Source organism: Caenorhabditis elegans, chromosome V (assembly GCF_000002985.6).
Source record: "Caenorhabditis elegans chromosome V".
Classification (NCBI taxonomy): Eukaryota; Metazoa; Nematoda; class Chromadorea; order Rhabditida; family Rhabditidae; genus Caenorhabditis; species Caenorhabditis elegans.
In genome coordinates this window covers 4,724,712-4,745,475 of record NC_003283.11, presented here as the reverse complement: position 1 = coordinate 4,745,475, position 20,764 = coordinate 4,724,712, and the positions used below count along the sequence as shown (strand labels likewise).

Sequence of the window (20,764 nt, the reverse complement as noted above, 5' to 3'; positions counted from 1 at the left end):
GTTGAAAACGTTAGTTTTAAATAGAAAGTTGATTTTTAAATGTGTATGAATTTTGAAATGTTTTTTAATAATTTTTTTTTAAATTATTGATATCAATAAGTTGAAGTTGATATATTTATTCAATAAACCCGAATATCGAAATGGCTTTTTTTTCTTCAAAATCAGACCTTCAATCAATCGTTCTTAGTTTTAGTCTCTCTTCTACGGCAACATTTTCTGAAAACTGCTTTCAGAATAAGGAAGCCAATGTAGAATACAACTAAAACTACTAGGAACAAGAAGCCGATTACATCAAGAGAATGATATTGATAAAAGTTAAGCTTCTGTCCAGCTGGCACCAGGTTGTCAAGTGTCTTGAATTCCGCAAGAAACTCTGACCATTTCAGAAGACGTTCAGCCGGCTTCATTGGTTGAGCTCGAACCATCGCGGAGAGCCGGGTTACTTTTTGTTTGTAGCTGAAAGTTAGATATTGACATTGTTGTTGAAAATAAAATTGAAAATAAATTTCGGAAAACCAACCTATCATTCTCCAAAATTTCTCTAAGAGCTTCAACGACCGTTTCCTTGGAAATTGTTCCTTTTTCAATGTTCACAGCAAATCCATGTTTCTTGGCGATTTGGGAGTTTTTGGGCTGATCGCCCATGAGAGCAATAGTGATAAGGGGGACTCCGGCGGATATTGCTTCCTGGAAGAATGAATTTTAAAATTTTTGCTGATAGTTTACAGGCATGTCTTGCAATTTCTTGATAAAAATTTAAGTGAAATTTCACAACTGAATGAAATTAGAAAAAACGTTAAACAAAAAAACAGTCAATTAGCAGAAACTTTAATATTACAGTTACAGATCACAGGGTTAACAAAATGCACATACCTGCAAAGAATTGTACCCTCCATGAGTAATAAACGCTTTTGTCTTCTCGTGCAACAGTAGATCCTTCTGTGGAAGCCACTTCGACAAATGCACATTTTCCGGCAATCTATCCTTCAGATCATCTCCTTCATATCTCATGACAAACTGGTAGTCTGGTAGAGATGCAAAAGCTTCCAAAAGCGAGTTTTTCCAAGCCAAGGGCATTTCATGGGCAGCTGCCACTGAGCCAAATGAGAAGACAATAAGCCCATTTCCAGTTTCAGAGATTTTCTTGAACTCCTGGAAAATTGAACATGCTGAGACATGTTGATTTTAAAAGTGGACTTACTCCAGTCAATGGTTTAGCACTGTCAAATCCGACACCAAGCCCTCCAATATTTATCACTTTGGCCAAAGTGGGACGTGGTAGATCGTAGAGTTCATTGCTGTTTACAATTACCTGGAAAAAGTAGTTATTTAGGTATCAGGACTGTGCGGCAACCAAGATTTTCGGCAACCGGCAATTGCCGAAGTTGCCGGACCCAAAAAAAAATCGGCAACCGGCAACATTTGGTTGCCGAAACTTCGGCAATTTTTCGGCAACCGGCAACTTGGTTGATATTTACAAAGATGAAAGTCTTTGAAGTTAAACTGTCGTCCGTGATGTTTTAGCCTAAATATATTTACGTTAACACTCCTAAAAAATTTCGATTTTTTGAAGTTTTCAGCTAAACTTTTGGCATATTGCCAAGTTTTTCAAAAATCTGAACTTTTGTTCTAACGCAACTACCAAATTTCTTATTTAACTTCAATACAAAATAGGTGCAATTATAGCAAAAAATGCTTATGGTTTGCCACTTTTTATGTTTGTTCGAGAAGCTGACCATATCACTTACCAGTGGGCATTTGGCTCCAATATCCATGGTATGAGGAAAACTCGGATCATTCAATTCCTTTCGGAAGATTGCTGTCTCCTCGTCGGATGAGATTCTGAAATTTTTAGATTTTTTTTTCAAAATCCTGGCTCAATTCATACCTTCTGTGCATAACACTCATTAGCACATGACCGATAAAACTTTTTGTTCTTTGAACAAAACCCATTTCATCATGAGATGCCATCAATACGGGCGGTACATAGCTGGGAAGAATCGGAACTCCAACTGCCTGTGATACATAATCCATTAGTGGACCACTGTTAAGCCAGACCCAAGACGGAATTTTGGCGTGATGAATTAATCCAAGTGGGCACGTAGAGTAAATATGAGTGTATGCGACATCAAATTTCTCATCTTCCAGCCATTTCAAGAATTCCTTGTTGCGAAGAATGATTCGGCATCCATCTTGAAGTAGCTTTCCCATTCGACTGAACATTGCCATCATTTGAGGCATATCCTTAAGCCCCATGTTCTTGTATAACATGGCTGATTGTTCTTTTTCGATGGATTGCTTTGTGATTCCTTCAACAGCAGCGTCGAGTTGATAGGCTGGAAGAAAGTTTTGATACAAAGCACTAACACAAAGTTTCAGTACTTTAACATGTATTACTAGCAACTTATTCCTTTTTATTGCCACAAATGTGGTCTTTTTGAGGAATTTAAAGCATTGTTGCATGCTCGTACCAATACAATAAAATAAGTCAAATATGCATTTTCACTGCTTTTTGAAACAACATAAACACTTTCCAACAATTTTTGACAAGTTTTATTATATTAGTTGATTATTTTAGCACCATATAAAAGGTTATTAATTATTCTCCGACTTGTCGTATGCCAAATATCAACTCACTTTTAACACCTTTCGGTACTTTTACGTTTGACTCAAATCCAGCCATATGGTTCACCATTAGCATAGTTACGTCATGACCTCCAATTGCAAGAACCTCGGCTACTCTAGCGTTGAATTGAATCTAAATACATTTTTTCGCTTGATAAAATCGGTTTCTACTGAATTTTGGTACTTTGAAAATTTACATTTCCGAATTAAAACAATAACTAAAAAATCAAGTGAAACTAACCTGACTGTTAGCTACATTTGGGACAAATAAAACAAATTTGTATGCTGAAACTACTCCCACTAATACCAGAAAAACCGACAATACTCTCATTGTTGGAAATAACGGAAACTGAGATCAAATAGATGTTCTTTTATACACCTGCAGTACCTGGGTAAACACAAAAATGTTGGGCAATCTGCGTCTGGAGAGAAGAGACAGCCTTTTTTAATGTTAGACAATAGAGACGCAGCAAGAGAAATAGAAAACTGTGGTCTATAGTGATTTGTGGTTTATGTGTAGAAGTAAATATGACTGGACTTTCGATCGTTGGCCAGATAACTTTAATGATGCAAGTTGTACCAAAGTTCTTTCAAGGATTTTAGATTATCATATTGGAAAGTTAGGTTTAGTTAGGTTTAAGGTTAGGTTTAAAGAGAGTGCCAAAATCTGAGACTTGGGTTTTTATACTGAAAATACGATTTTTTCCTGAAAAATTTTCAGAACGTTTTTTTACAAAATTCGGTAGATTTGGGCCATTTTGGATCTAAAAAAGTAAAGCTTGGTAATTTTGGTAAATTTTCCTTTGTAGTCCAACTAGTATATTAGATTTTTATTTATTTATTTTGTAATTCAGGTGAAACTCAACCAACATCATTAAACTTCTATCATGAAATTAAATTGACCAGAAGTTCTTGGGAACGAAGAGACGTAGTAAGCGAGACAAAGTTGTGGTGTGTGACAAACTGTACTTATTCGGTACAGATTTTTGTTCTTAAAAGGACAATTTTATTGTGATCAAATTTTGGGATCTGACCAACTGCTAAACGCTTCATTCAGTCACGTGGTACCAGGTTGTCCCATCACCGTTTGATCTACAAAAAATGCGGGAATGTTTTACTCAAAAAATATGTGACGTTAGCAGTTCTTAACCATGCAAAATCAATTAAAAACTCTGCGTCTCTTCTCCCGCATTTTTTTGTAGATCTACGTAGATCAAGCCAAAATGAGACACTCTGGCATCACGTGGTAAGTATATTAGAGCTTCTGGGCCAATCCAGAGATGCCAAAGTTTAGCAAAAGTTGAGGATAGCCCTTGATTGAGGGGCTGTACAAAATTCACACTGAAAACTGCTGAAAGTTGTCTAAAGTTGGTTGAGAAATTGTGGCAAATTGGCGCGTTTATGCACCTTTTTATTTTCCACTACAAAATTATTTTAAGAAACTAAAATATAGGCTCTTTAGAATTTGAAGCTTCATAAATTTCTTTTTTTTTCATCAAATGAACATATGAGTAAAATTTGGCACTTGATCAGTAGGACTGAGATCGTGGCAAGACCCACTCGGAATAACAACGTGTGCTTTTAGACCTGCCTGTAAACACAGTAGTTAAAAGAAAAGCCACCGACATCTCGCTGGCACAAGCTTGTGAGATGTCGGCCGCCAAAATAGATTAGTATTTATAACAACTATTTATTATCAAACTAAAATTTAGGTTAAACTACAAAAATGCCTTCAGTCGTATCGTACACCCAATCCGTCAATGGTTCCATCCACTGCTTACAGTACTCTACCGTACTCCTACACTTTCCCTCTCCAACTATTTTCGTGATACACTGATTCAAAACGTGTAGGTATGTTGAGTTGTAAGGTGGTATCGATGAGCCGAACACTTTTCGAAGTGTCTTTTGGATTCGTTTGATGTGCAGGTTTGGGTAAGAAGTGAATAGACTGTAAGGCTTCTGGACTTCCTTTGCAGGATCTGTGTAGCTATTGTGACGATAGTGAAGAAGAGATCCGTTGGCCTGAAGAGGGAAAGAATTAAGAAGAAAAAATGGGGAAAAATGAGCTACCCGAATTGTAGTTTCATTTCCAATAAATCGTCGAATCGAATGTGTAACAATAATGTCTACTGCGGAGCTGTTGAAAATTGTCTAAAAATGAAAATTTGGTATCACTGAAATTCTGAAATTTTTTAATCTTGTCGAAAAAAATCAGGATTTTTTTCAGTTGCCCTTGCAGATTTGGGCACAGAAAATTCAAAAAATACGTTGAAATTGTGTTTGAAATTTATAAAATTACCAACTAAAATACTGCCAACATTATGTGAAAGATTAAAAAAAATCATCGAAAAAACTGCAAGTTTTTGAAATATTTTTTTTGGTCAAAAAATTTCAGATTTTCAACAAAAAACGGGTTTGATAATACAAATTTTTCCGGCAAATCGGCATATAGGCAAATTGCCGGAATTGAAAATTTCCGGCAAATCGACAAACCGGCAAATTGCCGATTTGCCGAGTTTGTCGGAAAAAAGGCAATTGCCGAGCATTTCGGCAAATTGTGGTTTTGCATATTTTATTTTGGAAATTTCAGAATTCGGGAAAAAAATTCAAGAGGCACAGTTTCAAGTGCTTCCGTCTTATAAAAAATATCTCTAAAAACTCCCGGCAAGTTGATATTCGGCAAACGGCAAAACGGAAATTTGCGAAAAATGGAAATTTCCGGCAAATCGGCAACTGACAAATTACCGGAAATGAAAATTTCCGGCACATAGGTAAACCGGCAAATAGGGAAACCGGCAAATTGCCGAATTGCCGAATTTGTCGACGAAAAAAAAGGACAATTGCCGCCCACACCATTCATTCGTTCAAAGTGCTCTAATTTTTTTCTGATAAAATTTTCAAATGATCCTTTTCACAGGCTGTCATTCAGAATTAAGAAAAAAAGATTACATCTTACCTTTGGAGGTCCATTTCTGTCCAAAAATACAGGCTTGACCACACCGTGAAAATCCATCGTTGAAATTTTGGGCTCAAACTTCACCAGCAAATGGCTGAAACTTAATGCGCCAACTTCATCCGGCTTCATCGCTTCTTCAACATAATTTATGAGCATTTCCTTATCTGCCACCATGACTTCATCAAAATCTGCAATTGCTCCAATCTCGGTTTTCATTTCAAGTGCACACAGGTTCTGAGCCAAGGTGTGGCCTACTCGGTACGTTGAGGAATCAAAGGAAGGTAGCTTTAAATTAGGAAATAGCCGAGTTGGAAGCCGTCCAAAACTCGGCCATGGCCTAAGTCTCAGAATCCCAAGATTTCGATAGTATTCGAGAAGATTTCGAACTTGCGTGGTAGACGAATGGTAGTAGACAATGAAGCGAGTAACACCTTGGGATCTCCATGTCTGGAAGAGTGAATTTTTCTGGAAAAGTTAAAACTAAAAGCTAAAAGTTACCTCTATGAAAAGTGCAATATTATGGTACTCCGAGTACCAATAGACTGGTTGTACGCAGACAGTGAAGCCTCCTTTTCTCTTCGGGTGAACTTCTTGAACTTTCAGTGAAATTGTCCTGTTGTTCAGGTGGATAGTTATCTGAAAAAATAAAATGGATCACTTTTTTCAGATATTTGTAAACTCTGGCTCTTTGAACTAGAAAAATTTTTCATGCATTTGAACTGAGGGGACTTCCAGGGCGGTGTATTTATTTAATTGTTTTTTTTTTCGGTTTTCAAAACCAAAAAATCCAAAAAACAAATTAATTTGTTGTACTTCAAGCATCTTTTATATTCTGGTTTCTCGAATGATTTTTTAGTGCTTCTTTTCCTAAAAAATATTTTTTCGTATTTTTAAAGGTTTATTTGCTTTCAAATAAAGCCAAAATCGACACTTTTTTGGTTTATGGTCCGAAGTTTTCTTTGTCCCAGCAATTTTTGGATGTCTTTCTGAAACATGCTAGAATTTTTTGAATCTCAAGTCAAATTTTTTTTCAAAAAATTGTCCAAAATTGTCCAAAATAATTTGGCAAGAAATTCAAAATTCCCGAACATTTCCAAATAATTCAAAAATTGTCGCTATTACGGTAACACAAAATTCTGAGAATGCGTATTGTGCAATGCTTTTGACGCGCAAAATATTTCGTAGCGAAAACTACAGTAATCCTTTAAATGACTACTGTAGCGCTGGAGTCGATTTACGGGATCTCGATTTTTGAAATGAATTTCTTTTCGAATAGTGACAGCAATATGCCAATTCGTTTCTCCGTATTATTTGCTTACTATTTATTTTAATACATATTCGATCGATAAATAAATTATTTTAACTCATTTCTAAAATAGAGATCCCGTGAATCGACACAAGCGCTACAGTAGTCATTTTAAGAATTACTGTAGTTTTCGCTACGAGATATTTTGCGCGTCAAATATGTTGCGCAATACGCTTTCTCAGAATTTTGTGTTCCCGGAATACAAGGTTCATTTTCTCATTACCTACCTGATCAATGCCTACCATCTCGGTTCCATTCGCCTCCCCAAGCTCTGCCGTCCAAATATACGAATTATAAAAGCACTGCGTTGCCCAATGCCACGGACATTCACCCTCAGTTGGCTCGCCTCGAAGTTTGACCTTTTTCTTTTTTTGATTCAAACCAATTTCCGCAGACATGTACTCTTTATGGGTGACACAAGGATTCATGGCAAATACACGTAAACGAGGGATTTTGTACCTGAACTTTATGAGATTTCTGAATCCGGAAGTTTTAGAGAGGAACCTGTAGTCAAGATATGCAGTGCTGTAAAAAACAATGGGGAAGTTCTCGTCGATCTCTAGTTTTTCCCTGAATGATTTTTTTAAAATTTTTTGGTTATCAGGTTACCTACCGTATCTGTAAAACCGTCGGTGCAACAAAACCCGTCTCAGTGACACCCTTCCTACATGCTGATAAGAAATACAAGGCGATAAGCAAATTAGTAATGATAATGATTAGGCAAGATTTGACAGGAACACCCATGGGTACAACTGAAAGTAGTTTTAAAAAATTGGGAAAAAATGAAAGAGAATTGTAGACGACAAATTGTGCCACCTGCTAGACGGTCAAACAGAAAAAAAAAGTGTTGTGTGCAGCCGGGGGGTGAATCTGTTTCTCTTTGGAATGTAATAAAATTGAGTGGGGGTTGGAAAAAAATGATGGCAATAAGATTTCAATGTGTTTTTGTTTACTATTTACAACTTTTGTTGCGGTTGAGCATGCGTGAATTGAAAATTTCCGGCAAGTCGGCAAACCGGCAAGTTGCCCGAATTGAAAATTTTCCGACAAATCGCAAAACCGGCAAATTGTCTAAATTTAAAAGTTCAGGAAAATCGCCAATTCGGCAAGTTACCGGAATTGAAAATTTCCGGCAAACCGCCAAATCGGCAAGTTGCCGGAATCGAAAATTTTTCAATTTTTTCGTCTACAAAAAAAATTGCCGCACACCCCTGGCGTGAATAATGACATCTTTCCGTGATATTCCAAAAAATCAGATTCTGCAGAATACATTTATTTTCACTTTCCCAAAATGTACATAATTCAAGGCGCACAGCTTTATCGGAATGGGTCTTGCCGCGAAAAATAATTCTGGAAGCACTTTTTTTGTAAATCGTATGCAAATTTTTATAAATGCAAAAATAAGATTTTGTTAATTTGTTGATAAAAAAACATAAATAAACTAAAAAGTGCTACAATAAGCCGTTTTTCGTGGCGAGACCAATCTCAAAACATAGTTTCAAAAATGTTTAAAAAAAAACGTTTTCAGAGGAAATCAAAGCTTTCACCAAGTATTTTTATTATTATCCAGGCGCTTAAATTAGCCATTTTTGCGACGGAAATACGGTACCAGGTCTCGACACGGCAATATTTTTACATGCGAATTTTACATGCGCCTTTAAAGATTACTGTAATTTTGTTCCTCCGTATTCCATATTTTCCACATTTTTTATCGAGAATTTATGTGTTTTTAATGTTTTATTCCTGTTTTCGATAAAATTAAATTTATTATCGAAAAATATGCAAAGTCGAAGAAAGTTTGAACTTACAGTAATCTTTAAAGGTGCACACCTTTTATTTATCATTTAACAAAAAATTGTCGTGTCGAGACCGGGTACCGTATTTTTGGCGCAAAAATCGCAATATTTTCAGTCAGGGAACTAGATTAAAGACTACTGAAGATTAATTAAAGATTTTTTAAAGGTTTTCTTAAGAATAAAATATCCTAAAAATTTTGAAGCCATAATTTTAGTAAACAATTTCGAATGGAACGAAAAAAATCCTACTCTAATTGTAAATAACATAAAGAAAATCAACAACTTCCAAAAAAAACAACTTCTATGGTGAACAAAAGTTGAGAAAGAGAAAAGAGCAACAATTGCGCATAGAGCAAGAGAGAGGTCGTCGTGTGCTCGTAAACAAATCCACCCTGCAATGACACCCATCATATGTTGTCTCCGTTCATTCGGGTGATAGTGCGATGTGGTGGTCGACACTTTGAAATAATGGGACAAAGATGACGTGTGATTCCGACAGAGACAACTTTTTCAATATGAAAATATTATTGGAGCACAATTTTGAAAAATAATGCGTATTGCGCAAAATATTTGACGCGCAAAATATCTCGTAGCGAAAACTACAGTAATCCTTTACATGACTACTGTAGTGCTTTTTCTGTTCGAATAGTGACATTGATATTCCAGTTTTCTTCGTTTCTTCGTATTATTTGCTTTATTTTAATATTCCATCAATAAATAAATTTATTGTAAACCACTTCGAAAATCGTGCCGTAAATCAACACAAGCGCTACAGTAGTAGTTTAAAGAATTACTGTAGTTTTCGCTACGAGATATTTTGCGCGTCAAATACGTTTTGCAATGCTCTTTCTCAAAATTTTGTATTCCCATAATAAGTGCTAAATGTTTCATGTGAAATTTCAAGAACTTTCCTTTTTCAGAGTATCAAATGAGTTAATTTGAAACAATAAAAAAATCTAAATGGCGGAAATCGTGGCGGGACCCACCGAGAAAGTAAGTGTGTGCCTTTAAATTGAAGTTTTACGTTTTTACGACAGTACGATATCTCGGCTGATGTGCTTCACATTTTCAGGCAATTTTTAATATACTAATTTTACCAAATTTTGAAACACCAGTTTAAAGGCACACGAAGGTTTTCTGGTTGGGTCTCGTCACGATCTCAGTCAAGGAGCTCGCTAAAGATGCCGAATCTTACAGATTTATTCATTAGATGTCGAAAATGATTAGAACTTTAAATTCTAAATATCTAAATAAAAATTTTTCAGTTCCGTAAATCCAGTAGCCAATAAAATTCCTAAATTCCAGTTTTCCATCTCTCATTTGTCGGAGGTCTCCAATTCGGTTGAAAAGTACCTGAAAAAATACTCCACTTCCTCTTATCATAACCATTCATTGTTCATCATCCCCTGTATAGTGTCTTGTGTATTTTTAAAAATTCAAATTTCCCATCGTGTGTATATTTTAATGCAAACTTCTACGACTTCCTCATGAGATGCATTTAAGCGGACTAGTTTTGTTGATTTTTAACATAAATTCAGAATATGCACAAAATGCAATTTTCAAAAAAATCTTTTTGCGCTGCGAGACCCATAAATGCAGCTTCCTTGGAAGTCGTAGAAGTTGGCAAATAATAAAATTGCACTCGAAATTGGATTAGAAAAACTGAAAAACTTTCGAAAAGTGGAGAATCTGCATAACTTCGAGCACAATATTATTATTGTGAATATCATTGTGCTAATTTTCATGTGTCCTCTGTTCCTCTTCCACTATTCCCTTTCATTGGCCAAAATTCTCAAAGCTCTCCTCAAAATCGATTATGGATTTAAAATGTTCTAAATTTCAACAACTCCTTCAGTAATATAAATTGCTCGAGTTGAACCATCAACGTCGACGCAAATTCCCAAATTCCATATCATCGCCGTCATCCCTGAAAAAATTGGCAGCCAGAAGCATTGTAGACGATTTTCTGTTTTCCAATTCCAGGATTTCTCGTTGATTTCTTTCCAATTTCGACCTGACACTGTCCAACGACCAATTATTTAGCACATAAATCACAAGGAAAACAAATTACACAGTGACCTTGGATTTATTAATACAAAAATCTAAGAAACTAAAGATCCAAGTTTCTAATAAAAATCGAGCCGGAAAATGATTAAACAGGGGAAATTATAAAAATTTAACATTTCTGGATATTAAAAAACGGTCATGATGAAAGTGGGGTGATCGAAATTCGGTTGTAGTGCACAGAAACAGAATATTTGGGGTGGGGGCGATATATCATGAGGAGGCTACCCGAAACACGGATATTAATACATTAAGTAGATATTATTAGCAAATTGAACATCATCTACAATAATAATTATTATGTGAAAATCTCATCCATTAAATCAGAATCAGTGGGATACCGACGGGAATTATTGTACTCATATCCCGAACCCATTGGTTGTTGCTGATACGGCTGCTGCTGCTGGAATCCTTGAGGCGGCGGCGGCATTTGCTGATGAATCATTGGCTGCGAGTACTGACCGAATCCTTGCATAACTGGTGACGGGAACTGTTGCTGTGGAGGGTAGAAATTCGGCGACGGCTGCATGTAGTTGTTCATCATCGCAGGTTGTGGTGGTAGTGGTGGTGGTGGTGGAACCGGAACTGACATCAGTGACGGAAGCGTTGTTGGAGCTGTGCATGGATTGAAAGACATCATCGGATTTCCAACTGAAGCATCATTTTCAACGGGAACACCGTTTCCTGCGGTAGCGGCAAATAGCTGTTTAAGCGACGCTTCATTGGTAGGCGATGGAGCAGCTGGAAGACGATGGGTCTCACGACGACGACTGTTTCCATTTTCCGATTTTTTATGATCACGAGATCTCGTTTCGCGAGATCTAGAACGAGTCCGCTTCCTGTCGTGACGTCGCATGAAATCCGACAGCTTATTCTTGTTGCTCGAAGTATTCCAAAACTCGGCACATTTCTCTTTGGCGAATGTGTCGAACCCATTTCTCATATCACGAGCATCGGACACTAAACGTTATTAGAGCTCAGGTGTTAGGAAAAATCGAATCAGAAAGGTATTACAATACAAGGAAATAATAATCTGAAAATCGGTTAGTTCTTACCGCTAATTTGAGTTCCAAAAATGGCAATATCATTACACAATGGCTCAACAAGTTCGGCCAAGAATCTTGATAACTTCTGAAACATAGAAATGTTAAAGTGTGAAGCGTGTCCGATTGTCCAATACCTCAACACGTTTCATGGACTTCCGTGAGTGCTCATCGATGACTCCAAGCGATACAAGCTTGTCCACGTAGTTGACGAATGCTCCTTTGTAGCATTCTCCTTTTATTTCATCGAATTTCGATCCATAAAGCAACTCTTTAGGAATATTCACTGCATAACATTTTGCTACATATTCGGTGGGACCTAAATTGATTGGAAATCAGTGACTACTTACAGAGATTTCACGGGAAATTAAAACTGGGATAAATGAGAAATTATGCTACTTATGCTACAGTTAACTACAAAATACAAAAAAAATTGGGTCGATGACAGTACTTTTTCCTTCAATCTTGGTAACTTCGTATTCAATCTTTCCGATCGCTGGATTCAAATATTTCAGGAAGAATTCGTCACATTCTGCCTGTTTCGAATAATCCTCATGCTTTTTCCGAGCTTCTCTCCTTTTTGCAGCTTCAGCTTCTTCTTTTTTCTCCTGCAACGCGTGTCTTTTTTTTCGTTCCATCTCTCTTTTCTTGATATCTTTCTCCTTCTCCTTTTTCCGCATATCATCCAAAACTTGAACACGAATTTTACCGATTTCATGACGAGCTTTTCGCTGATTCTCTCTTTCTCGATCTGCTGCGCTCGTATCGGATCTTAATCTTGTGCGCTGAGGTTCTTCCGGTGCTACAAACCGAGCCTTCTGACGTTCTTTTTCAGCCAATTCAGCTTGTCGAGCAATCATCATCATTTGAATACGAACTTTCTCGTCGCGACTGTCCTGAGGTGGTTTTGCAGGATCCTCTTCGTCTTCTCCATGCATTGGAAACACTGGCATCGGATCCACGACCACGTTCTCTTGATGACGCCAAGCCGGTGTTGGCGAAAAAGCGCGTTGGCGCTCAGGAGATTGTTGTTGCATTCCAGGTGGAGGAGAATCGTTCATCGGCCACATGGGCATTTCATCGACGCGAACTTCCACATCTTCGTGGTACATTCGTGGTTGATGACGATCGTAGGAATTATAATCCGGTAGACCAGCATAAGCGTTGTATGGATCCACGTTCTGCGGGAACGGTTCGTGTGGTGCATAGTTTATTTGAGAAAACTCTCCATTGATATATTCAGGGCCTCGAAATGGCTCCGTGGAATCGATGCGAATTGGTGACGAGCTGAAAAATATATATTGTTAAAAATTGCTCTATCTACGAATTAAACTTACGTCTCATATCGATCCCTAGATCGTGGTGTTACCGAAGCGCCACCTGAACCACGCGACGAAGAATAGCTTCCTTGAGCCAAATCGACGGTTAATCCATAATTTTGTTCAAGGAGCTGTAATTTGTTTTAAAATAAGAAATGTTCGAATGAGAAATGTTAATACCTTCGCTTCCTCTACTAAACCAATATTTTTCTGATGTAGTTCTTCTTGTAGTTCTCTTACTTTCTGTTGGGCGATTTCATAATTTGAAAGTTGATTGGCAGGTGATCTTCTTGTTTTTCGAATGGGAGAAATTTCTTGTCGTCGTGCGGGTGATCTTCCATGTCGTCGAATTGGTGATTTCCCTTGTCGTCGAACTGGCGATCTTCCCGTTTGCCGAACAGGCGATCGTCTTCCCTGATGAGATCGATTGTTGGTTCGACCCGAGTCTCGAGACATCTGAAAAATGTTTGCTTTAAAATACTTAATAATTGAAAAATTGCTAGAAAATAGAACACGTAAGTACAATAAACGCTTTCAATGATAATAATAAATACAAGTTTCGGCATTTGACGTTTTAGGAGCATTTTTCTTTACAAATAAAAGGAAAATGTGATAAATTCAATTTATAAATATTTTAAATTGTTTATTCTTAAAAATGCCTGAAAAAGAAACAGAATGGAGCTCAAAAAACAAAGAAATGTTGATTGTCGCTCGCGCAAAGAAAAATGAAAAATCGTTAGCTCCGCCTACATGCAATGCGCGCGCGCGTTTTTGCAATGTCCCCGCACAGAATGGCTAATTGTCTTATTTATTGGAAGCAATGGGAAATTTCGCGGGGAAAATACTGAATGGAGAGCAAAAATGATAGATTTTAAAAATAAAATTTTTTAAATTGGGAAAAAAAATTTTCGAAAATCTTTTTTATATGAATCGAAAGAAGAAAAGAAAGAAAAATAAAAATTCAAAGTGAATGTCAAAAATTACCGTAATCCCTTAAAGGCGCAACCTCTATTCAAAAAGTTCTGTTTCGACACGACAAGTTTTGTTAAATGCAAAAATGTGTGCGCCTTTAAGAAGTACTGTAATTTCAAACTTTTGTTGTATCGGATTTTTTGCCGATTTTCCAAAATTTTAGTGTTTTTTTTAGTCAAAATTGAGTTTTTTTTCGATAAGTAATTAAATTCGTTTTGAAAAACTATTGAACATCAGTGAGAATTACGCAACAACGAGAGTTCGAAATCACAGTAATCCTTAAAGGCGCACATAACGAAAAAAAATCGCGAAAATCGCGAAATTTCGCGTCTGGGTAATATCAAGAGTTGAGATTTTGCTGTAAAATATCCAAAATAGCCTGAAATTTAAATGATTGTTTTTTTTTAATTTTGAATGACCTCCCGATTTGAATTTAATTTCTAACAAAACGAGAACTGGAAGACCAATCAGCGATTTGCTCCGCCCCCATTTTTTTACCAATCAGAAGAGTGCGTGGAGTTCGAAGTCGCTGATTGGTCGAGGAATTTTCATTTCGGAAGGAATTCAAACAGAATGAACCTGGTACTATTACAGGAACAAAAATTTCTGAGAATATTCTAGAATGCGTATTGTGTAACATATTTGACGCGCAAAATATCTCGTAGCGAAAACTACAGTAATTCTAATGACTACTGTAGCGCTTGTGTCGATTTACGGGCTCGATTTTCGAATTGAATTAAATAAAATCGAATTGAATTTATTTAACTATTTTTAGAGACCGTAAATCGACAGAAGCGCTACAGTAGTCATTAGAATTACTGTAGTTTTCTTTTTCGCTTCGAGATATTTTGCGCGTCAAATATGTTGTGCAATACGCATTTTCAGAATTTTGTGATCCCGTAATACATGCCGCCTTCAATGATTAACCATACTTATGACAAATTGGTTTTTTTCCGCCATGTTCTCTATTTCTCCACTCACAGCGACCACATTTCCTTTGTTTTGCTGTTTCAATTTTTCCATCTTCTTCTTTTTCAAAAAAAAAAAGAAAAATGTTTCGAGCGCCTGCTTGCAGGCCTGGACAGAAATTGTCTGGGGAAATCGGAAAGACACATGTGTGTGTGTGTGTGTGTGTGTGTGTGTGTGTGTGTACTGCCCTTCTCTCATCATTTTTCTCTGATTCTCCCCCACCATCGCCAAATCCTTTCAGCAAATTCAAAGAGTCAGTGCCGGAGAGTCCCTACTAGTTTGTGCTCTTCTTCTTCTCAGATTACATGCTCTTCGAATTTTCGATTTTATTGGGATTCCTAGTGCCACGTGGAGATTCGAAAGGAATTTATTTCGTCGAGGAACGCAATGGAAAAACGTATACTCAACCGCTGACTGGGTTTGTTGTTTTTTTTTCGATTTTTTTCAAATAATAATTGAGAAATCATGTGATGTTGATGAAAGGCATATTACGCCCTGGTCTCGAGATGAAAAATTTTTGTTAAATTTGCAAACAAATGTGTGTGCCTTTAAAGAGTACTGTAGTTTCAAATTTTTCATTGCGCCGGAATTTTCATTGAATTTTAAACAATTAAATATAAATTAAATATTTTTTTAACGAAAAACTATGAAAATCGCGTGGTATCAGGCTGTCCCATTACGGTTTGATCTACAAAAATTGCGGGAATTTTTTCTTTTCACGATCTGTTAAAATTGAAGTGTAATCATTGAATTTTTGATATTACGGGAACAATAAATCATGAGAATGCGTACTTGGTGCATTTTATTTGACGCGCGACATCTCTTAGCGAAAACTACAGTAAGAACTCAAATAACAATAGATATTTAAGCTCTTACTGTAGTTTTCGCTAAGAGATATCGCGCGTCAAATAAAATGCACCAAGTACGCATTCTCATGATTTATTGTTCCCGTAATAAATTAAAAAAATTTTATCGAAAAACTTTAAACTTACAGTACTCTAAGAATTTGTCGTGTCAAAACCGGGTACCGTATTTTTGGGACAAAAATCGCCAAATTTCGCTTCTGGATAATAATCTATTTTCTTGATGGGTCCTACCACCACAATATAAATTTCAGCAATTTCGCGAATTTATACTTCAAAGTATGTATCATTTTGAAGTTTTCCGTACTCCAAGTTTCTGAAAAAATTCCGAAAAAAAATTCTAAACCGAAAGTACTTTTAATATCATTCTGGCGCGGAAATTTTGGCCATTATTGTGTCATAAAATGGAATTTGGTCTCGACACGACAATTTTTAATGCAAAAAGGTGTGCGCCTTCAAAGAGTACTGTAGTTTTAAAATTTCGTTGGCGTGGAATTTTCACGGATTTTTCAGTTTCCCAATATTTTAAAAATCAATTACCTAAATATATTTTTATCGAAAAAGTATGAAAGTTCGACATACAAATCCGGCAGAAAGTTTGAAGCTACAGTACTCGTTAAAGGTGCACACCTCTTTTCGTTTGACATGAATTCATCGTGTCAAGACCCCGGGTACAGTAGTTTTGGGGCAAAATTGGCAGCATTTTGCGTCCGGGTGATACTTTATTTTTAGATGGGTCTTACCACGACAATATATGAACAAAATTCTTTTGAATATTTTAAAAATTCACAGTCAAAATGTGTGGATTATTCAGTTTTTACAAATTATTCATAGCTACAGTAGCTCTATAAAAACGGCAATTTACCCAAACTTTGATTTTGTTTTTTTTTTGTGAATTTTTGGAAAAAAAAGTGTTTCCAGACAGGCCACCGACAAAATCGGGGAACAAATCCGCGAGCTCTTCAACATCGACATAAATCCAAATGGGCCAGCTGTGAAGGCTAATAATTATGTCTCAACTTACATGAAACGCTTATACAAGCAATTGGAAAACTATGAGCATGGGTTTGGAGGATTCCTTTTTTAATTTAAAAATCAAAATTTTGAAAATTTCCAGAGAAAATCATAACGAAGAGGAGGTGAACGCGTGGCTCAGTGCTGACAGAATAGTTTCACATATGGCACAGGGTACCTTAAAATCTTAAAAATCGATTAAAAACCATTTTCATAAATTCAGAAGTATCCCATCGCCTTGACGATGGCTCCTACAGTATCCGATTCGCCAAGGAGCATGTTCCAGCAAAAGAGGGACAATCCATAGTTCGAGCTCAACTTCGAATCCATATTCAGGGAATTGTCTCACCAGTCTTTTTTTACATTGAGGACACCAAGTAAGCTTACATTTCTCTATTAGTACTGTAACTCGTTTCAGTCTTCCTGGAGACACAGTTCTCGTGTCATCTGATGATCCGACAGTGGTCACTGATGTCACTACAATGGTCGATAGATGGTCACACTTGCAACTCTCAACACTACCAATTGTGACGGCTAGAGCTTCAACAAGTAAAATTTGAAAAAAAAAGTTTAATTTTTAAGAAATAGTTGTTATATTTCAGATGATGAGCTTAAAATCGAGGCATTTCTGGTGATCGCGTTGAAAGACGAAGACGCAGGTCCACCAAAAAAAAGGTGAGTATCAAAAATTGTGCGCCCAATTGCTTGAAGGGCTTGCACGACATTTATGTCATTTTTCAAACAAATATCGGCATCGTAATTATCATATCAAAAAGCTTCTGCAACTACAGTTCTAACCTGATCAGCGGTGGGCGGCAAACGATTCTTTCCTGCAAATTTCCGGAATTTAAAATTTCTCGCAAATTGGCAAACCGGCAAATTGCCGGAATAAAAAATTTCCGGAAAATTAGCAAATTGGCAAATTGCCAGAATTGAATGCCGATCTGCCGAATTTGTCGACGAAAACTGTGGTTCAAAATGCTCGAATTTTTTTGTGATAAACTTTTCAAATGGTCCTTTTCAACTGACACAGGTTTCATTCAGAATCATTATTTCCGACAAATCGGCAAATCAGCAAATTGCCAATTTGCCTATTTGCCGAATTTGCTGACAAATAAATTTGCCGCTAAAGCTCTGATCTTGATACCACAAAAATTGAGAAAATGCCATTTTTTTCCGAATATCAAAAAAAAATCATTAAAAACTTACAATTAGAAAAATTGTTTTAAAAAACTTTTTTACAATATAATTGCGTTCATAACCATAACTGTTCAATTATATATTCTCACAGATCCCGTAGATCCGCCTCCACAACTCCAATCTCCGCACCTCCCATGAGACAAAAAGTAAAACGAAGTGAATCCGCTTACTTTGAAAAACGTAATTTCTTCCTTTACTTTTTTCTCGAATGACATCATTTCTTCCAGCCAACGAAAATGAACGGTGCCAACGTAAAGGTCTTTATGTCGACTTTGACATTCTCGGCTGGAAACAATGGGTTATCGCACCAGAAGGGTTCAGTGCATTTTATTGCTCCGGTGATTGCTCTGCACCATTTTCAAAAGAAATGAATGCCACGTCACACGCTATTGTACAGTCAACTCTGCACAGAGTACGCCCGAATTCGACGACTCCGGCGAAATGTGCCCCGTCGAGTTTGGGATCCTACAAGATTCTTTTTGTAGATCAAAATAAGCAAGTACAGATTAAAAGATATCGAGACATGGTTGTAGATGAGTGTGGGTGTCATTGAGAAGAAGAATCTCAAATTAAATTTTATTTATTTATTCAAGAGCGGGTAAACATTTTCATAAACATTTTGTCAGTTAATTTTAATCGTTTCTTTCTCTCGTCTCCATGGTTTTGGTATGACTACTGAAACAACCATGATAGTATAAATAATGTTGAAGATCATGGAAAGCGACCCGACGTACTCGATTCGATTTGCGCAAGAAAGATCTTTGAAGCAAGATCTGGAAATATTTAGTTATTGGTTTTGTTCAATGGCATGTTTTATATCGGTAATGAAACTTTTCAAGTTTTAAAATTTTATGAAAAAAAAAGTTTTAGAATTTAAATTTTATAAATAGCCAGTAAAGATCGTACAGATACCGTCAGTGGGCTTTCTGCCCAAAATTACAGAAAACAGTCTCAAAATTATTGAGAAAAGTCAGAGCAGTTGACAAGCGGTATTTCACGGATATTCAAAAAATTTATCATCTGAGATTTTTTTTCGTTGCAAAATTGAAATATCTTTAAAAAAATCAAAAAACAGTGAATAATTTTTTTTTAAACGTTTCCTACTCTACTTTAAAGTTTTAGAAGAAGAGGGTTTTGAAATTAAACTTTTTTGAAATTGCTTACAGTTTTCCTGAAACCATCTGATTATATCCAAGGCAACACTGAACACAAGCCACAACCATACAACTTATTCCAACTGCTCGGTGCACTGGCATGAGCCGGGATTGGTAATCTTTCGGTGTGCATTTGAATAGATACGTGCAAAAACCAAATGACAGCTGAAATTTTAATTTTTACTGAATCTCTCGAGGTTACTTACCTGACCCGAATAAACCAGCAATAGGCATACTCCAAGATAACTATGAATATTGGAAAAATGACTTGCTCCGGTGTATTTTATTGTGAGAATGATGGAAAAGAGAGCTCCAACGGCTAGGACAATGGATGCGATGTGGAGAAAAGTGTGAATTAATATTGAAACTCGGTTTGTAGTAAATCGATAGACACGGTACGAGAGAAGAGCTGGAAATTTTGTAGTTAAGCTGGGATATTGTAGGTTTAGGTTTTTTGGGGGGACTATGGTCGGAGTTAGTTGAGTGACATGGTGGGGGTACTGTAGGATTACTGTAGTTTTAGAAAAAAAGAGTTCTTGCCTTTTTGGAGGGATAATGGGTGTGGGTTAGTTGAGGGCTACGGCCGGAGTATTGTATTAGTTCTGTACGGGATACTGTAGGAGTGATGTAGGGATACTGTATTAGTGTTGTAGGGGTACTGTAGGAATACTGTTGGGATACTGTAGCAGCACGGTCAGGCTACTGTAGTTTCAGAAAAATGAGTACATTTCTTTAGAAGAGACAACATGCTGGGGTTGGTTGAAGGGTATGGTCGGGGAACTGTAGTAGTACAATAGAGATACTGTAGTAGTACAGTAGGGGTACTGTGGTAATACTGTAGGGATACTGTAGTAGTATTTTAGTGGCACTGCAGTAGTACTGTAGGAGTACTGTAGTAGTACTGTAGGAGTACTGTAGGAGTACAGTAGAGATACTGTAGGAGTACTGTAGGGATACTGTAGGAGTACTGTAGCGATACTGTAGGAGTACGGTCAGGCTACTGTAGTTTCAGAAAATGAATTCTTGTCTTTAGAAGGGATATTGGGTTGAGGTTAGTCGAAGGGTATGATCGGGGCACTGTAGTAGTACTGTAGGGATACTGTAGGAGTACTGTAGTAGTACAGTAGGGATGATTTTACAGTTGTCAAGCTACAAGCTTCTCTGTCAGTTAAAAACGAATTTAAACTATTACCTTCTCCCTGTAGATAAATAAATCCCAGAAACATTAAGAATCCATGAAGCTGTTTCCCTCTCATTTCAACAAGTCCTCTGGCATCCGTGGAGCCAACTTTAAGCTCAAACGGCCAGCCAATTCCATTATAAAATGTGTTGAAAAAGTATCCATTGAGGCATACTGTAATAAACCCGACTAAGTGGGTCACAGAAGCTGCAAACTCAAAGTAGCCAAGTGAAGACATTATTTTAGTTGAAATGAATGAGTTGAGTAGTGTGAAATATGTGGTGGTAATATAGTCTGTTTGAG

At 36.8% G+C, this 20,764-nt stretch overlaps 5 protein-coding genes across 5 annotated transcripts; 1 reads left to right on the top strand and 4 right to left on the bottom strand.

The window, feature by feature from the left end:
• Positions 1-102: 102 nt before the first annotated feature.
• Positions 103-3,021, bottom strand: ugt-61 (UDP-glucuronosyltransferase). Its single transcript, NM_071873.6, has 8 exons — positions 2,867-3,021; positions 2,638-2,758; positions 1,889-2,336; positions 1,749-1,842; positions 1,202-1,312; positions 874-1,152; positions 521-687; positions 103-456 (listed from the first exon to the last, which is right to left on the bottom strand). The coding sequence occupies exons 1-8, from the start codon at positions 2,954-2,956 to the stop codon at positions 174-176; spliced, it is 1,593 nt and encodes a 530-aa protein (NP_504274.2). The 5' UTR covers positions 2,957-3,021; the 3' UTR covers positions 103-173.
• Positions 3,022-4,302: 1,281 nt separating this feature from the next.
• Positions 4,303-7,645, bottom strand: gtnt-28 (Glycosyltransferase family 92 protein). Its single transcript, NM_071872.6, has 7 exons — positions 7,501-7,645; positions 7,392-7,457; positions 7,115-7,346; positions 6,080-6,217; positions 5,582-6,028; positions 4,696-4,776; positions 4,303-4,647 (listed from the first exon to the last, which is right to left on the bottom strand). Exons 1-7 carry the CDS (start codon positions 7,629-7,631, stop codon positions 4,339-4,341), a joined length of 1,404 nt encoding a protein of 467 aa, NP_504273.2. The 5' UTR covers positions 7,632-7,645; the 3' UTR covers positions 4,303-4,338.
• A 3,107-nt stretch (positions 7,646-10,752) lies between these two features.
• Positions 10,753-13,565, bottom strand: F39G3.3 (Histone H3-K79 methyltransferase; the record flags this gene model as incomplete). The annotated part of the gene is made up of 6 exons (NM_001322552.4): positions 10,753-11,707; positions 11,803-11,878; positions 11,928-12,109; positions 12,242-13,077; positions 13,128-13,240; positions 13,290-13,565. The coding sequence occupies 6 exons, from the start codon at positions 13,563-13,565 to the stop codon at positions 11,046-11,048; spliced, it is 2,145 nt and encodes a 714-aa protein (NP_001309485.1). The 3' UTR covers positions 10,753-11,045.
• Positions 13,566-15,314: 1,749 nt separating this feature from the next.
• On the top strand, positions 15,315-18,755 carry tig-2 (TGF-beta family profile domain-containing protein). Its single transcript, NM_071870.6, has 8 exons — positions 15,315-15,468; positions 16,835-16,978; positions 17,031-17,101; positions 17,151-17,304; positions 17,346-17,476; positions 17,530-17,602; positions 18,219-18,307; positions 18,355-18,755. The coding sequence occupies exons 1-8, from the start codon at positions 15,356-15,358 to the stop codon at positions 18,678-18,680; spliced, it is 1,101 nt and encodes a 366-aa protein (NP_504271.1). The 5' UTR covers positions 15,315-15,355; the 3' UTR covers positions 18,681-18,755.
• F39G3.4 (Cytochrome b561 domain-containing protein) lies at positions 18,750-20,723 on the bottom strand (the record flags this gene model as incomplete). The annotated part of the gene is made up of 4 exons (NM_071869.5): positions 20,474-20,723; positions 19,488-19,690; positions 19,292-19,446; positions 18,750-18,900 (listed from the first exon to the last, which is right to left on the bottom strand). The coding sequence occupies exons 1-4, from the start codon at positions 20,697-20,699 to the stop codon at positions 18,750-18,752; spliced, it is 735 nt and encodes a 244-aa protein (NP_504270.2). The 5' UTR covers positions 20,700-20,723.
• Between the last annotated feature and the right edge of the window lie 41 nt (positions 20,724-20,764).

Excerpts from the sequence above, each read along its gene's own strand:
- ugt-61 (NM_071873.6), bottom strand. The coding sequence starts at position 2,956 with ATGAGAGTATTGTCGGTTTTTCTGGTATTAGTGGGAGTAGTTTCAGCA. Across the intron at positions 1,153-1,201 it reads GTGCTAAACCATTGACTGGA|GAGTTCAAGAAAATCTCTGA; the intron begins GTAAGTCCACTT and ends TCAATTTTCCAG. Across the intron at positions 688-873 it reads GAGGGTACAATTCTTTGCAG|GAAGCAATATCCGCCGGAGT; the intron begins GTATGTGCATTT and ends TCATTCTTCCAG.
- gtnt-28 (NM_071872.6), bottom strand. The coding sequence starts at position 7,631 with ATGGGTGTTCCTGTCAAATCTTGCCTAATCATTATCATTACTAATTTG. Across the intron at positions 7,458-7,500 it reads CCGACGGTTTTACAGATACG|GGAAAAACTAGAGATCGACG; the intron begins GTAGGTAACCTG and ends AAAATCATTCAG. Across the intron at positions 4,648-4,695 it reads GAAATGAAACTACAATTCGG|GCCAACGGATCTCTTCTTCA; the intron begins GTAGCTCATTTT and ends TTCCCTCTTCAG.
- tig-2 (NM_071870.6), top strand. The coding sequence starts at position 15,356 with ATGCTCTTCGAATTTTCGATTTTATTGGGATTCCTAGTGCCACGTGGA. Across the intron at positions 15,469-16,834 it reads TATACTCAACCGCTGACTGG|ACAGGCCACCGACAAAATCG; the intron begins GTTTGTTGTTTT and ends AAGTGTTTCCAG. Across the intron at positions 16,979-17,030 it reads TTGGAAAACTATGAGCATGG|AGAAAATCATAACGAAGAGG; the intron begins GTTTGGAGGATT and ends GAAAATTTCCAG.